This window comes from Paramormyrops kingsleyae, chromosome 19 (genome assembly GCF_048594095.1).
Source record: "Paramormyrops kingsleyae isolate MSU_618 chromosome 19, PKINGS_0.4, whole genome shotgun sequence".
NCBI lineage: Eukaryota > Metazoa > Chordata > Actinopteri > Osteoglossiformes > Mormyridae > Paramormyrops > Paramormyrops kingsleyae.
The window spans coordinates 28,835,889-28,851,734 of record NC_132815.1 but is presented as its reverse complement, the minus strand read 5'-3'; the positions used below and the strand labels follow the sequence as shown (position 1 = coordinate 28,851,734).

The window sequence follows — 15,846 nt, the reverse complement described above, 5'->3', positions numbered from 1 at the left end:
GAAATGCAGATGCCGATGTTTAGACGCATCAGGTGGCCGGTTTTTATACCTATGGAAGCCCGTTTCCGTCCCCGTGGAAAAAAATATGTATAATTTAAGCTGAAATTTCGAAATAATATCTCAAAACAACGAGATAACTAAGTTGAAATTTATATTATATATATATATATTTTTTTTTTTTTCCACGGTGGCTTCCATACCCACAACCACATCCATCCCGGTTTCAGAAAAAATTCTCTTCTTACTTTTCCCCTCGGTTGCCATGATGCCATGAGTTTTTCAGGTTTACATCGGATTCTTAAATATGCATGAGGTGATTTGCATTGACCATGTATGGTTGAACGGGGGCGTGTAAAGGGTGGAATATGCAGCAAATCCATGTGCGTGCAATCCCAGGTTGTGTGCGATTTATAAAGCTTATATTGCTTGGAGGTGTGCGTGCGCACATTTTTATAAATCTGACTTTTTCTTTGCATACGTCATTTTAGTTTTTTGAGCGCACGTGCACTTTTAGTATGAGTTCTACGCAAAGTTTTATAAATGCGACCCCAGATGTACTCTATGATAAAACATATGTAAATAATATTAAATAAAATAAAAACCATTAGTGCACCTCGGGGGTGTAACCTGTCTCCATAAGTGTTGTGCACCCGCACATTTCTGAAACGCGCCGCTTAAATACAGTTTAGCAATGTGTCACTGACTTTAGACATAGTTTTTGTTAGTCAAAAATGCAAGGTCATTTCGCTGCCCTAAATAGCAACGCACCGCCAATGCACCCGGCCACGCCTCATTTAAAAAACATCACTCCTACGAGTGCAAAGCAGGCGCAAAGTCATTTGCTATTTTGACAATATGCACACATGGCTTGAAAATGAGCAATGAGCTGGTACGAAACTAGCAAAACCACTTTGTAACATAATGTACCCCAGTGGAAAATAAAGCCCAAAGTCATTAACCGTGATTCAATTGAATGTTAATAGATATATATATAAATGAATGCGTGAATGTGAAATTAATGTGGGGAATTTGTAAACCTCTAATGCGTACTTATGTTTGCTTTCTCCTACCAGGATATTTCCTTGCGATTGTAATAGCTCCTTCATTAATGTTTGCATCTTTTGTCGCTGAAGTATACATGCATTCATGGAGACATTTCTGTAAGTATTTTGTTATGAACTATAATCAACCCTGTTTTCATTGACCTATAACTGACACATCAGGATTCTTCACCATAAAGTAAAAAAAATAAACACTGAAATTTCCAAGCCCAACTGCATTATGCGGGGATCAATGCATTACAAACCATGTATTATATGTTTTTAAATGCACAACTGGCAAAGAACCACTTTTAACTGTTCTGTGCAGCTTGTAGTGTGATAACCCACTTACACCATGCTCACCACACATTTGCCTTTCACATTTGTACTTGAAGTCATTAATTTCACGTTTACAAATTGAAAACATATTTATTAGTTGAACTACCATTTAGGCTTGGGCGGTATTTCATTTCGGCCAAAATGTATCTTGGGAACCTATTTGGCTAAATGTCCAACGTTACAGGTTTTGTAGATACACTATATGGAAAATGGTTTTGAGAAACCTATCCATTACACCTAGAGGAACTTTTGTTGACATCCTAGTCTGAATCCACTAGCATCAATATGGATTTGGTCCCCCCTTGCAGCTGTAACAGCTGTTGCTCTTCTGGGAAGGCTTTCCACAAGATTTTGGAGTGTGTTTCTGGGAATATTTGCCCATTCATCCAGAAGAGCATTTGTGAGGTCAGGGACTGATGTTGATTGTGAGGGCCTGGCTTGTAGTCTCTGTTTTAGTTGATCCCAAAGGTGTTTTATGGGGTTGAGGTCAGGGCTCAGTGTGGGCCAGTCAAGTTATTCCAAACTAAACGCACCCACCATGCCTTCATGGACCTTGTTTTGTGCACTGGGGCGCAATCATGCTGGAACAGAAAAGGGCCTTCCTCAAACTGTTCTTCCCAAGTTGGAAGCATAGAATTGTCCAACATGTATTGGTATGCCAAAGTGTTCCTTTCACAGGAACTAAGGGGCCTACAACAGCCCCTGAAAACCACCCCATAGCATTATCTCTCCTCCACCAAACTTTACAGTTGGCACAATGCAGTCAGGCAGGTAATGTTCTCCTGGCAACCCAAACTCATCCATCAGTCTGCCAGACAGAGAAGCATGATTTGTCACTTCACAGAATATGTTTCCAATGTTTCACAGTCAAATAGCAGCGTGCTTTACATGACTCTATCCAATGCTTGGAATTTTGCTTGGTGATGTGATGCTTTCACACAGCTGCTCAGCCAGGGAAGCCCATTCCATGAAACTCCTGTTGCATTGTCTTTTTGTTGGGGTTCGTGCCAGAGATAGTTTGGAACAACAAAAAAAGTGCTGGAGACTTTTACGCACTATGTGCCTCAGCACTCAGTGACCCCTGCACTGTTACTTTATGTGGTCTAGTACTTTGTGGCCACTTACAGTTCACTGTGGAATATCTAGCAGGGAAGAAATTTCACTAACATACTTATTGCAAAGGTGGCATCCTATGACAGTACCATGCTTGAATTCACTGAGCTCTTCAGAATGACCCATTCTTTCACAAATGTTTGTAAACCTGACTGCATGGCTAGGTGTTGGATTTTATACACATGTGGCAATGGGTGTGAATTTAAGAGGTCCAAATACTTTTATCATATAGTGTATTAACAGCCATCCAAAATATTAGCATTTGTCCTTACTCAGAGCTGCTTTCATAATTGATTGGAATTTTGTGTAGCGATGTTACCATTTTTGACATCATTCATCTTATGCTTCTGTACAAGCTTACAATCTAAGGGGATGGTGTGTGACTGTGCAATGGTGCTTGTGATTGAAAGGTTGCCAGTTCAAGCCCAGTATCAGCAGAGTAGTCACATGCCTGTGGACCCTTGAGCCTGATCACAAGCATAGAGGATTAGCCCACTGAGCCTTATGCCCCCTGTGATAGAGAGAGGCAAAAAATAATTTCCTCATAGGAATCACTATCATTAAAAATAATCACTTTACATTTTTGCTATCAGAATTCTGCTTTAAGAGTCTCTCCCTCTCATATGTATACAGTGTATATATATATTATATATATATATATATATATATATATACACACATACATACACACACACACACACACACACACACACACATATATATATGCATACATACATATGCACAAGCAGACCACCAGGAACACTGTCTAAATATTGTCGTACCCGTATCTGCATCTAAGAGGAGGGAGTGGAAGCCACACACCAACTTTCACACATACTCTCACACACACACCCATACAAGGAGAAAAAAGGGGTGAAATAGGGGATGAGAGCCCTAGGCTCTCCTGTGTGTGTGTGTGCGTTCTAAGTGTATGTGTGTTGATGTGAAAGTGTGTGTATGTGTGTGCGTGTGCATATGTACGTGTATGTGTGTGTGTGTACGCATACGTGTACGTGTGTGCGTACGCATATGTGCACGCGTGTATGCCTGTGTGTTGTGAGTGCATGTATGAGTGTGCAGGTTAACATGGAATGATTCCCAGTGAGTGTGCGAGGCCACAACAACACCGCCCCGGGGCCCCCAGACGGCCGGGAGATCCCCGACGGGTCATGGACCCAGCTGCCCCACAGCGGCCAGGTACCCGGGCCCCCCGCCACCGGAAGGCTGCGCGCCCACCCAAGGCAGGCAGGGAAGGAGGCACCGGGCGCCCCCCACCGGCGAGCACGAGGCAGGAACCCCACGGCCACAGGCGGCAGCGCGCCTGGGAGCCCGGAGCACCCGCACACCCCGTGGGGGCCCCGCCAGCCCCGGGGAGACCCGCCCCCCCCCGAGAACCCCCACCCAGGGGACCAGGGGGACGCCCCGAGAGCCACCAAGCACACCCGCCCCTGGCTACCCCGACCCCCCCTCCCCCAAGCCCAGATCCCAACCCTCCCTCCCCCAAGTCCCCTCACTGCCGTCCCCACACCGCCCCCACACCGCCCCATCATCCACGTGCTCCCCGTACCAGGACAAACCTGCAGACACACAGATCCATGCATGCACTCATACACACACTCAGACACACACTCCCAGTCACACCTGCTCGTCTTTGAAGTCCGGCAGCAGATGCCCTGGACTTGCCCAGTGGACGGCCCAGAGGATGTTCCCCACCCCCCCAGATCGCAGGCGAGCAGGCACCCCGCCGGAGACCGGCAGCGCCCCACAGATGCGGCCGCCCCACCCCCGAGCCCACCCGCCGGCGCCCACCGCCCCCGCCACACCCAGGACCACTCACCCCGCCTGCCCCCCAACCGCCCCCCACCCACCTTGATCATTGATGGTGTACATGTGTGTGAGCTAAGGTGTCGTTGAGATATGGGGGAGCATATGGGGAAAAGACACCCACCGGCCCCCCCAAGCCCTAAGTGTCTAAAGTGGAGTTAAAATAGAGGGGAAGGGAGCCGTGCAGTCCAGCTGCGGGCTGCAGAAGCAGCCGACCCAGGACCTGCACAGCTCCCCTCGCCCTCCAAGGCCCTATGTGGATGAGTGGTGTGACGTGGATGTATGTCTAAAATGCAGTTAAGATAATGAGGGGGGGATGAGTGGCTAATCGCCCCCCCTTCCCTCTGTGTGGTGCGGTGTGATGTCTAGATGTGGCGTCTAATGTGTAAGATGGGGGGTGAATAGCTGATCACCCCCCATTACCTATGTGTGGTGTAGGTGGATGCGGGCCAGCAGGGGGGGCGCGGGGCGAAGGTCGACAGCGCCGCAGGGTAGCGGGCGCCAGGCAAGGCACGCCCGGACGCACAGCGCCAACACCCAGGGGGACACCCCCGCCCCCCGCCCCAACCCAAGGAGGTGTCTGGGGCCTCATCTGCTCCGGCATCGCCGACGAGCCATTCATACCCAGATACCCACATTCACCAAACACTCGCACCCCACCACACCCGCACCACCCCAACATCGACGTGCTCCCCCGTCCCAGGCCATACATGCAGACAAACAGAGCATGCATACTCACCAGATACACACACACAGGCACGCACGCCCACACGCACACACTCACCAGATACACGCACGCCCACACGCACACACTCACCAGATACACACACAGACACGCACGCCCACACGCACACACTCACCAGATACACGCACAGACACACACGCCCACACGCACACACTCATCTCGAGGCCCAACAGCAGATGCCCTGGAATTGTCCAGTGGACGGCTCCAGAGGCTGTTCCCCCACCCCCCAGGTCGCAGGCTAGCGGCCTCTCGCCGAAGGCCGGCAGCCCCCCACGGACGCCGCCGCCCTGCACCCGGGCCCGCCACCCAACACCCGCTGCCCCCCCATCCCCCAACCGCCCCGGTCCGCCCACCACCCCTCTTGATCAGTGGGAATGGGTGTGTGTGTGGAGCTAGGGTGCAGTTAAAATGAGGGGGGGACACAAGTGGGGGATGGATACCCCAGCCAGAGCTGCGGGCCTCCCCCCCCAGCCCCCACAGGCCCTCAATGTCTAAAGTGGAGTTAAAATAGAGCGGAAGGGAGCCGCGCTGTCCAGCTGTGGGCTGCCAAAGCAGCCGACCCAGGACCTGCACAGCTCCCCCCACCCTCCAATGCCCTATGTGAAAGAGTGGTGTGACATGAATGTATGTCTAAAGTGCAATTAAAATAATACAGAGGGAGGTGAGTGGCTAGTCACCCCCCCCTTCCCTCTGTGTGATGCAGTGCGGTGTTGTGGGTGTGTTGTCTAAAGTGGAATTAATATGGGGGGTGACTAGCTGATCACCCCCCAGTACCTATATGGAGTGTGGTGTAGGTGGGTGTGGGCTGTAGGGGGCCGTGGGGGAATAGGTGGTAGTGCAGCAGGGCAGCGGGCATCCAGCATGACGCGCCCGGATGCGCGGTGCCAATGCCCACGGGGGCGCTACCCCCCCCCCGCCGCAGCACCCCCGCCCCAACCCGAGGGGGGTATCTGGAGCCTCATCTGCGAAGGCCTCGCTGACGAGCCGCTCTCATACAAACACCTACACTCACCAGACAGACTGACCTGGGACCTGTACCCTCTGTACCCTGCCCCGGTGCCCTCCCCCCAGAGGCCAGCATGCCCAGAGGCTCCCAGAGTGACACCCTAGTCAGTCCCACATGGGAAGGGGCGCCCAGGGGGAGACGAGGCCCCCACCCCACTAGCGGGCCCCCCGGAGCCCCAAGCCCCACCCCGCACCCACGAGGCCCTAGCCACCCGGCCAGGGCCGGCGCCCCCCGCCCGGGCCGCCAGGCCCCCCCCCGCGCCCACCGGGTAGACGCCCCCAGCCCCCCCCACCCCGCCAGCCCAGGGGCGACCCACAACCCCCAGCCCAGGAACCGCAGGCCCCCAGCCCCATGGAGCCACCGGCACCCACACCCCCCAGAGCCCCCCCACCATCCAAGGGACACAAGGAACAGCAAAGCCATGACACCACACACCCACTAAGTGATGGAGTCAATTATTGGGGACCAGAGAGAGTTGAAATTGGCTAATTGATTCTTGGAGGAAGCAGACATTCGCTCCATACTAATGTGGTCCAACAAGAGAAGCATTATATGCATTGTGAGTGAGTATCAGTTATGGCACTACAGCCATGTGGCGCGTTTCCCTGACGGTGATCTGGCTCACAGGATCCTCATTGCTGAGGATCCAAACGACTGGACCAGGCTGAAGGGGCGCCCACGTAACACCTGGCTATAGCAGATGGATGGCCATTTGAGGAGTTTGGGACTGGACTGTGTGTCTGCCTAGGGGGTCACTAGCTGGTATCCCGAGGAGTCTCGTCGTGTGGTGGGTGCGGCAATGCACTGCATGAGCACATGCTCTCAAACCTGACCTGACCTGACCTGTACATACACCAATCAGCGATAACATTAAAACCACCTGCCTAACATTGTAGTCCACGGAAGTTTTACTTGACTGCCCATTTTTCCTGCTTCCAAGCTTCAAGAACTGACTTGTTCACTTGCCTAATATATAATGGCACCAGGGTGAGTTGTAGCTCGAAAGATTGGTAAAATGAAACTGAATCATACTGCTATTGTTTAGGTATCACCCCATAAAGTAAACCAATGGATTTTTAAATGAAAGTCTGTTTCATTTCATGTTTACCTACTGTTTTGCTCTTTGTGTTATTAATATTTTTTAGACCTGAGTCAGAGGATCCTATTGGTGATAGTATTCCCGTTTTACCTAATAATAAGTGCCCAGTATGTGAGTTTGACTCTGGAAGATGACAAAGGTAAGAGATAAGAAACCATGACAGCAATTATTTTTTCTCAATACTTTAAAAAATGTTTTAAAATTCAATATGTTTCTTTGATGCCATAAACATACAGTTTTGTAACAATTTTAAGTACCAAGCCTTATTGAATCATACTGTAGTGTAGCATACACTATAAATACTGTATTCTTGTTAGAAAGTAGCTTTATTCAAAATTGAATTTCGGAAACACAATTTGAGGGGACACAAAACATCTAGTGATACATGCTCACATATTGCATTAATTAACAACTGTTAGTTACATACTGACCCCATGTTTGTTCATCATTAATCAAGCATGGTTGTTCTTCTACGTTAGTTCAATATTTGTTCTTTAGTAGTAACTAAGTTATTGGTGTCCCCCAAGAGGTAATGGGTTACTGGCATTTTCCTTTCTGAAAATAATCAAAAATGAAATCTCAGAATAAAACAAGGAGTATCGAACTTGCAGGCAAATTAGACATTATCTCTAAAACCTCAAAATAGCCAATAATTGCATTAATCACAATTTAGCAAAGATAACTGACTCACATGCAGAACTCATGTGCTCATCTTCTTTACTTCTTCTAAACATAGTGTGGGTCTGCGTGTGTCGTCCTGTGATACAGGGTGTGTGAGTATCTGTGTGAATGTGCCCTGTGATACAGGGTGTGTGAGTGTATGTATGTGTGCCCTGTGATGCCAGGTGTGTAAAAGCTGAAATTACTATTATGCAGGATAGTAAGGCCCTTATAATTGAAAATGAAATTGATATAGTAAATGAGTTTGATTATTTTACACACAGTAGAGAACATTAGTAACTTACCACCATTTAGTGCAAATACAGCATCGTCTATGACTAATATATGTATAACTGAGGCTGATGTGGTAGAAAGCCTAGCTTAGCTCAGAATTAATAAATCGCAGGGCCCTGATGGCATCTTACCTATAGTTTTAGAAGAGATGAGGGATATTATTAGCCAACCTTTAACTTTACTATTTCAGGGATAGAAGTAATACAGATAAACTTGCATAACTGGAATAGCAATGGAAGCTATAATCCAAGTGAAAATGGTAGATTACCTGGATGCAAATAACATTCTGAGGGATAGCCAACATGGATTTAGGAGAGGTAGATCCTGTTTAACTAATTTACTTGAGTTCTTTGAGGAAGCTACAAGAGAAATTGATCACAAATAGGCCAACGATGTGATCTACTTAGATTTCCAGAAGGCCTTTGATGTTGTCCCCCACAAACGGCTCTTGCTTAAGATCAAAGCTGCAGGGATCTTAGGAACTGTAGCAGCTTGGATCCAAAACTGGTTAACAGACAGGAAGCAGCGAGTAGTTAGAGGCACAATGTCACAGTGGGCCTGCGTTCATAGTGGGGTACCGCAGGGTTCAATTTTAGGACCAATATTGTTCCTAATTTACATTAACCCTCTGGAGTCTACGGCATCGTCGGCGATGCCTCGTATCTTTCTCGTGAATTTCAGTTCGTAACTCGCTGAAATCTTATTATAGAAACATGAAATAAACGCTGACTAAACCCATAATCTGTCTTCTTTTCAAAATGTCCATTGTCAGAAGCATTAAAGTTTTCAAAATTAGGTTAAATCAGCAAAAAATTAAACCATGTCACCTTATTTTGTTTTACCTGCATCGGGGGCGTGTAGTACTGCTGTCACCTGAAGATCGCTATTCACATTCTAAATAGCCGCATTAGCGCATATTCAAATAGCATTCGCATGGTAATTTCATGAACAAAACAACTGTGAAACGCGATCCAGATATATCCACCTCAGCGCCATAAAAGGGGGGGAGGGATGTGGCCAGGTGTCAATGGCTCATTCATACACATGAAAGTTGCTACATATTCAATGAAAGGAGCCAGAAATAGTGACATGAGTTAGGTTTTTCTTGTTTATTTATCCAACTGAATATTGCAATTACACCATTTAGTCACCTTCATGTAGCCTAGACTTTGGTGATCAGATATCTGGGATCAAAACAAACTTCCACCATTGCTTTTATAATGTTTCTGCAAGTATTCCAAACTGCATTTTGCAAGTTTGTCATTTTTGATGTCAAATTACAAACTTCATATAAATCTGATATACAGTGGTACCTTGGTCCTCGAACTCACTAGAACTGGAATTTCCTGAAAGTCGAACAAACCAGTTTGACCTAGAACTCAATCTGAATATCAGAAGTCGAACCGTGAACGCTGACCTAATGAATGCGAACAAAAAGGGCTTTATTACCGGGATAACATACTCCAAGACACATGTAACGTCAATGACCGGACTGGGGAAACAAACGGAAACGCAGACTTAATACAGAGGACTAATGACAACAGCTGATCACATGGGGATCCCATACGAGGTTAACGAGGGGGCGTTGCACACCGAAGGAGTGGACAATCGGAGCAGGACAGGGGTAATGTTGTCTTTATTGTTTTGGAAGCCATTAAGAAAAAAAATGCTGTTCTTATTTTATCCTGTTCATTTTGTGTTTAAATGCTAAAAAAAACAAAACATATTTAGGTGTAATTTTGGGGGGCCGGGAACCAATTAATTGGTTTTCCATTATTTCTTATGGGAAAAATTCGATCAGAACTCGAACTTTTTAGGATTAAAATCAGAGTCCGGAACGGATTAAGTTCGAGAACCGAGGTACCACTGTATTTACAAAGTACACTTTATGCCAAAACAAATATATAAGACATAATTAATTTGCCATGAATTAAGTTTATGATATTGAATGAAATGTCTGACCATGCCCCAGTCAGTGAAAGTGTCTTCCCTACCCCTAGACTCCAGACGGTTAACGCATACAGCAAACTGGTTAAATTGGCAGACAACACCAAGGTGGGTGGTGTAGCAGATACTGAACTAGCAGCACAGAGGCTACAACGGGATCTTGATTTAATTAACGACTGGGCTGATACCTGGCAGATTAAATTTAATGTATATAAATGTAAGGTAATCCACGCAGGGAGCAGAAATATGAAGTACAGATATTTCATGGGTTCCACTGAAATAAAGGTAGCTGATTATGAGAAAGAACTTGTGTATGTTGATGCTTCCATGTCCCACTCTCGCCAGTGTGGGGAAGCAATAAAAAGGCCAATAGGATGTTGGGTTACATCTCTAGCTGTGTGGAGTTTAAGTCAAGGGAGGTGATGCTTGATTATACAATCCCTTGGTAAGACCCCACCTAGAATATTGTGTTCAGGTTTGGTCACCTTACCTTAAAAAGGGCATTGCTGTCTTGGAAAGGGTGCCACATAGGACTCCAAGAATGATTCCTGGTTTTAGAGGAATGACTTAGAGGGAAGATTAGCTGAGGTGAATCTGTTTAGCCTTGAGCAAAGGAGAGTAAAGGTAGACATGATCCAGGTATACAAGATTCTAACAGGTCTGGATGCTTCAGCCAAATGGCTACTTCAATATTAGTCTAAATACTAGAACTCGTGGCCATAAATGGAAATTAGCAGGAGAACATTTTAAAATGAATTTGAGAAAGCACTTCTTTACACAGCGTGTAGTTAGAGTTTGGAATAGTCTTCCTGTTAATGTAGTGCAAGCTAAAACCCTGGGTTCCTTTAAATCAGAGCTAGATAAGATTTTAACAACTCTGAGCTATTAGTTAAGTTCCCCCCAAATGTGCTTGATGGGGGGAATGGTCTACTCTTGTTTGTAAATTTCTTATGTTCTTATGTGAGTATCTGTGTGTATGTGCCCTGTGATACAAGGTGTGTGAGTGTCTGTGTGTGTGTGCCCTGTGATACAGTTTGTGTGTGTGTGTGTGTGTGTGTGTACGTGTGTATGTGTGTGTGTGTGCGTGTATGTAGCATATGATACAGGGTGTGTGAGTGTCTTTGCCATTATTTACAGGGTGTGTGAGTATCTGTGTGTGTGTCATGTGATGCAGGGTATGTGTCTGTGTGTGTGTTCCGTGATACAGGGTGTGTGAGTGTCTGTGTGTGAGTGTCCCTGTATATGTGCCCTGTGATACAGGGTGTGTGAGTGTCTGTGTGTGTGTCATGTGACACAGGGTGTGTGACTGTCTGCGTGTATGTGCCGTGTGATACAGGGTGTGTGAGTGTCTGTTTGTGTGCGCCCTGTGATACAGGGTGCGTGAGTTTTTGTGTGTGTGCGCTATTGTTTCAAACAGTCAACCGCCTTAACCACTCATGTCCTCTTGCTTTGTGTGACCATTTCATTTCATTTGCAAGATTTCAATTTTTATTTAAAAGACAAATTTTGAAATGCAGTTTACCATTAATTACCTATGCTGGTACTGTATTGACTGTGTCTGATGTTAGAGGAACAGGAAGTTGTTCACTTCATTAATAACCTTCTCTTGTAATCATTATTTTACCACAGAGCGACTTGTGAAGTTGGCCCGGTATACATTCATCTATTCATCGACTATCATATCATTCTTTGACGACTGGCTTCGATTACGTTTACTTGGTAGTGATAACAATATTTTCAAACTTTTTGAGTGAATATTTGTCTTGGTTTCTATCTAATGTAATAATAAATATGAAAAAAAAAACTTTACTGTCTGTATATTAATATGAAATATTCTAATATTTTAAACTTATGGGAGTATAATATGGTGGAAAATAATGATGGTATGAATGTTGAAGTAATTTCATGTTTTTATGTTCTCTCCCTATCTTTCAGACAAACCCCGCGTCATTCTCTATTGGTTCGGGACTGTTTGTCTCCCCCTGGTGAATTCTATTACCCTGGCTGTAGTATTAATTCTCAAAGCAGGTAAACTAACATTTTTATATTTTGTCCTTAGAAATGGATTCCTGAGATTTTATTATGTTTATTATTTGTTGCTCATTTACTCTGTTGGTTATTTTTATGATCATATGATTTCAGACACAGGAAAGTCGATATTGGACCTACGGCTTGTTGTCTTTTTTTCTGCGTCTTCCATCCTCTTTAGCTTGTTTCTTATCAAGATCATTGAATACTGTAAGTATAACAGAGGTGTGTTAAACTAAGATGGGTTATACGCATTGGGACATTTCCAGTGTGCTGTGGACTCTCCAGTCAACGTTTATTTGAGTTGAAGCACCATTTTAAACCTTCTTTTATCTTGCTGTTTTAGTGATGTAATAAGGGAACAGTTTACATTGGGAGGTACACATGTTAATTCATTCTGTATGTGATGGAGAAGGCTGGAACTATATAATAATTTTTAATTATTTCCTGGCAGTTACATTAAATGTTGTTGTGAATTATATTACTGTGTATCTTTTTTTATTATAGGGATGGACAGAAAAGAAGAGTAAGTAGACATTTTTCTAAGTACAATTCATTTAACCAATTAACAGCAGCCCTGTATAACTAAGGGTGAGGACTCTGACCAGACACCCCCAGATCCTTTAGCTTGGCCCTTGTTACCAGACACTTCATCGCTGGTAGACTAATAGGATGATGCTGGAAGTCCAGGTGAAGCTCACTGAAGTGTGGGGATTGTGCTCAGCCTTGTTACCTGTGGTGAGATGGATGCTAGTGGGCGGGAGACGATCCAGGATGACCAGCATCTGGTCTATTAGAGAGCCTGTCAGCACTGGCCAGACTCTCAATGTGGGCCCCTTATGGTGCCTTTCCACTGCCACTGAGAACCGAGCCATGCCACGAAGAGGCAGTTTTTGAAAATTGAAGTGGTGGACATACTGTACCATCTTCTCCCACTCATACCCAGAAGGCAGTGCAGCTGGCTGAATATCAAGGCATGTCCACCCAGCACCACTGCTGAGAAGCACTGTCAGTTCACCAGCCATAAAATGATCCTCAGGTGCCCTGTGTTTACACAATGGGGACCAGTCAGGGAAAGTCTGCATGTTGCCTGTACGTACCTCACTGCGGCAGTACAGACACCCTGTGACTATCTGCCATACAGCCCATCAGTGTAACACATGGAGCATCTTTACAGTAGATACAGATCCAAAGGTATCAGCAGAGCATAAAACGAGATAAATTGGAGTGTAATATTGAGTCCATGGCCTCCACTGAATTCTGCTCTCCTAATTTGTTAACTTCTGTGGTATTTTTAGCAGACATTCAGGATGCCATGGAGCTGTCTAATCATAATTACATTAATATTTCATATATTTAATCCAATCCTCAATAACAAGCAAGATCTGTATTAGACATAATATATGTGATCAGTCTTTTTGTCAGATATGAATGAGAGCATATTTTAAACATTAACATTTCAGTAGGTTCATCACACAATAACTTCTCTGTAATATGATTTTTTTAGTGGGATCCATGCTCTTAGTTGATGTTCTGTTATACATTAGTTCTTAAAATTGCTGGAATTACCTAAATTTAAGGTAATACTGGACACAAATATAATACACATGACAAATGACTGTGCATCCATCCATCCATCTTCCAACCTCTCATCCTGTTCAGGGTTGTGGGAACCACTAGTCAGATTCTGAAATTGTTCTCCACTGCCAGTGCTCTGTTGTACTGACTGTGTCTTTTCCTTAGAATAAAACAATCATTCGCCTGTCTTCAGAGACACAGGAAGGATAATGAGCCTTATCAGGTGGGTGTTCAAGATGCATCTGCCTGTTTGATCGGTATCTTATTTCTATACATCACTTTGACTATCTTCACTGTGGATATGTCTTTAGCAAATCTGTGGCCCTGTGCACTTCCTCCATTCCTTTAAGAATGCAGTCTGCAGAGGCAGGGGAAGAGCCCTTATTGTAACTCCAGGATAGAGGAAGATGTCAGTACATTCTCCATGTACACGGCCCCCTGTTGTTAAACATAGTTACGGATCCAGCACACAGGAATATGTCAGTACATTCTCCATGTACATGGTCCCCTGTTAAACATAATTATGTCAAAAGTATCATATTTATATCATATTTGGATACTTTAAAAAGTTGCCATGTAACCTGAAAGGTAAATATCATTTCATGGTCATTATATTGTTTAATGAAACCTGTAAATATGAAAATTATCAAATGACCCTGTAGGTATCACATGGTGATCAGGAGATGGAAGTGTTGTCACCCACTGATTCCAATGGAGCAGGTAAATATGCACCTGAGGCAGTGTTAGCAAAAAGTGACTCATGTACAGTATGTTCAGTTAGAAGGATACACTGTATATTGATTTATTACAGCTATATTGTAATCTAACCACTTTCACCCTGGGTTTAGTCGGGGTGAAAGTACTGTTATTCTGTAAGTGCTGCGGCTGAACACAAAATTTTGTGGAAAGATTTTTGTATTGGAGCACTGTAAATTGCTTCCTAAGTCTTCTTGAGGGATAATGGACATGAGAGTTAAGGAATTCACAATGAAAGGGTCTTAAGTCCACACTGGCTGTTATTGAATTTCATATATTTTTGATGTGTCAAGGAACATTCCCACCTGTAACATACCTTTACCCTCTGCAATGCACAGGTACCTCGGAGCAGAACTGATAAATCCAAAGGATCCTAAACACAACTTACAGGATTCAGATCTCAGGTCTCAAGTTTGCCAAAGACTGTTGCGTAACCAAGCCGGTCACATAATCAGTTGTCAGATTACTGATGACTGTTACGGCCCATTTTGTTTGCTGACATGAAACACCTTGCTGGGTATAAGATGAACATTTGCTTGAACAGGGTCCATCTTGCCATCATATTTTTCTTACTATTTTGTTGATTTGGTGTCACAATATTTGCTTTGCATAAAGCAATCAATCTTGATTTGACACTAACCCTAATACCAACCATTACCATAATCCTAACCCTAGCCTCAACCCTAACGCTAAACGTAAGCACAGTTGCAAACCGAATGCAAACCATAACCTAAGCTTCAAAGCTAATACTCCAGTATCACACTGTTTCTCTTGTATTGCAGCACTTTTTTGTCTTCCCCCCATCATCCTTTCACCCACAACTATAACAGAAATGTTTTTTTGTCTCACTGAGAATTTTGGGCTTTTTTTTCTCTCATCCCTGCCCTGTCCCCATAAAAACTGAAACATACCTAATAAAACCCTGTTTAGTATCTGTTATGTATTTATGTAAAATGACTGCAGTTTTTGGAATACTCTGTAGGTGTTACTGTCATTCTTGGGACAAGTGTAAACAAGGCCAGAGAACCAATAACGCCATTGTTGTTGACTGCATTGTGTTGATGGCATTATCAAATGTGAGTCCCCCAAATACAGTTAATATGTAAATGATATGGTTGTCATGACTTAACACTTTCTTGACTGTAGTCATTTGCAGTATGATGTACAGCTTGGCTTTAATTTTTGCAAAAGTATCCAGAATCAAGCCTGAGCTTGTAGCTTACTTCAAAACAATCAACAACAAATGTTAATTTAAAAAATGTTAAGGGATGAAGACGGGCAAATATCAGACCTCTATTCTGTATGAAATACAATTGCAGTTTCTCTGATATCTATGGTATGAGACGGAAATTAGAAACTGTAAACTGGACAGAGTTAAATAGCAAAACAGTTGAAGAGGCATGGGAATTTTTCAAAA

The 15,846-nt window shown here is 44.5% G+C and overlaps 1 protein-coding gene across 2 annotated transcripts in view; it reads left to right on the top strand.

The window, feature by feature from the left end:
* LOC111853831 (uncharacterized) overlaps window positions 1-15,528 on the top strand; it is a 57,794-nt gene extending 42,266 nt beyond the window's left edge. The window contains exons 13-21 of one of the 2 annotated variants that reach the window (XM_072703029.1): window positions 1,074-1,160; window positions 7,213-7,305; window positions 11,697-11,786; window positions 12,003-12,095; window positions 12,210-12,305; window positions 12,603-12,621; window positions 13,839-13,896; window positions 14,336-14,393; window positions 14,768-15,528. In XM_072703029.1, coding sequence (XP_072559130.1) covers window positions 1,074-1,160; window positions 7,213-7,305; window positions 11,697-11,786; window positions 12,003-12,095; window positions 12,210-12,305; window positions 12,603-12,621; window positions 13,839-13,896; window positions 14,336-14,393; window positions 14,768-14,787 — 614 coding nt within the window. In that variant the 3' untranslated portion in view covers window positions 14,788-15,528. Of the gene's footprint in view, window positions 1-1,073; window positions 1,161-7,212; window positions 7,306-11,696; window positions 11,787-12,002; window positions 12,096-12,209; window positions 12,306-12,602; window positions 12,622-13,838; window positions 13,899-14,335; window positions 14,394-14,767 lie in introns of those variants that run through there. The other variant, XM_072703030.1, reaches the window with a different exon arrangement.
* The last annotated feature ends 318 nt before the right edge of the window (window positions 15,529-15,846 follow it).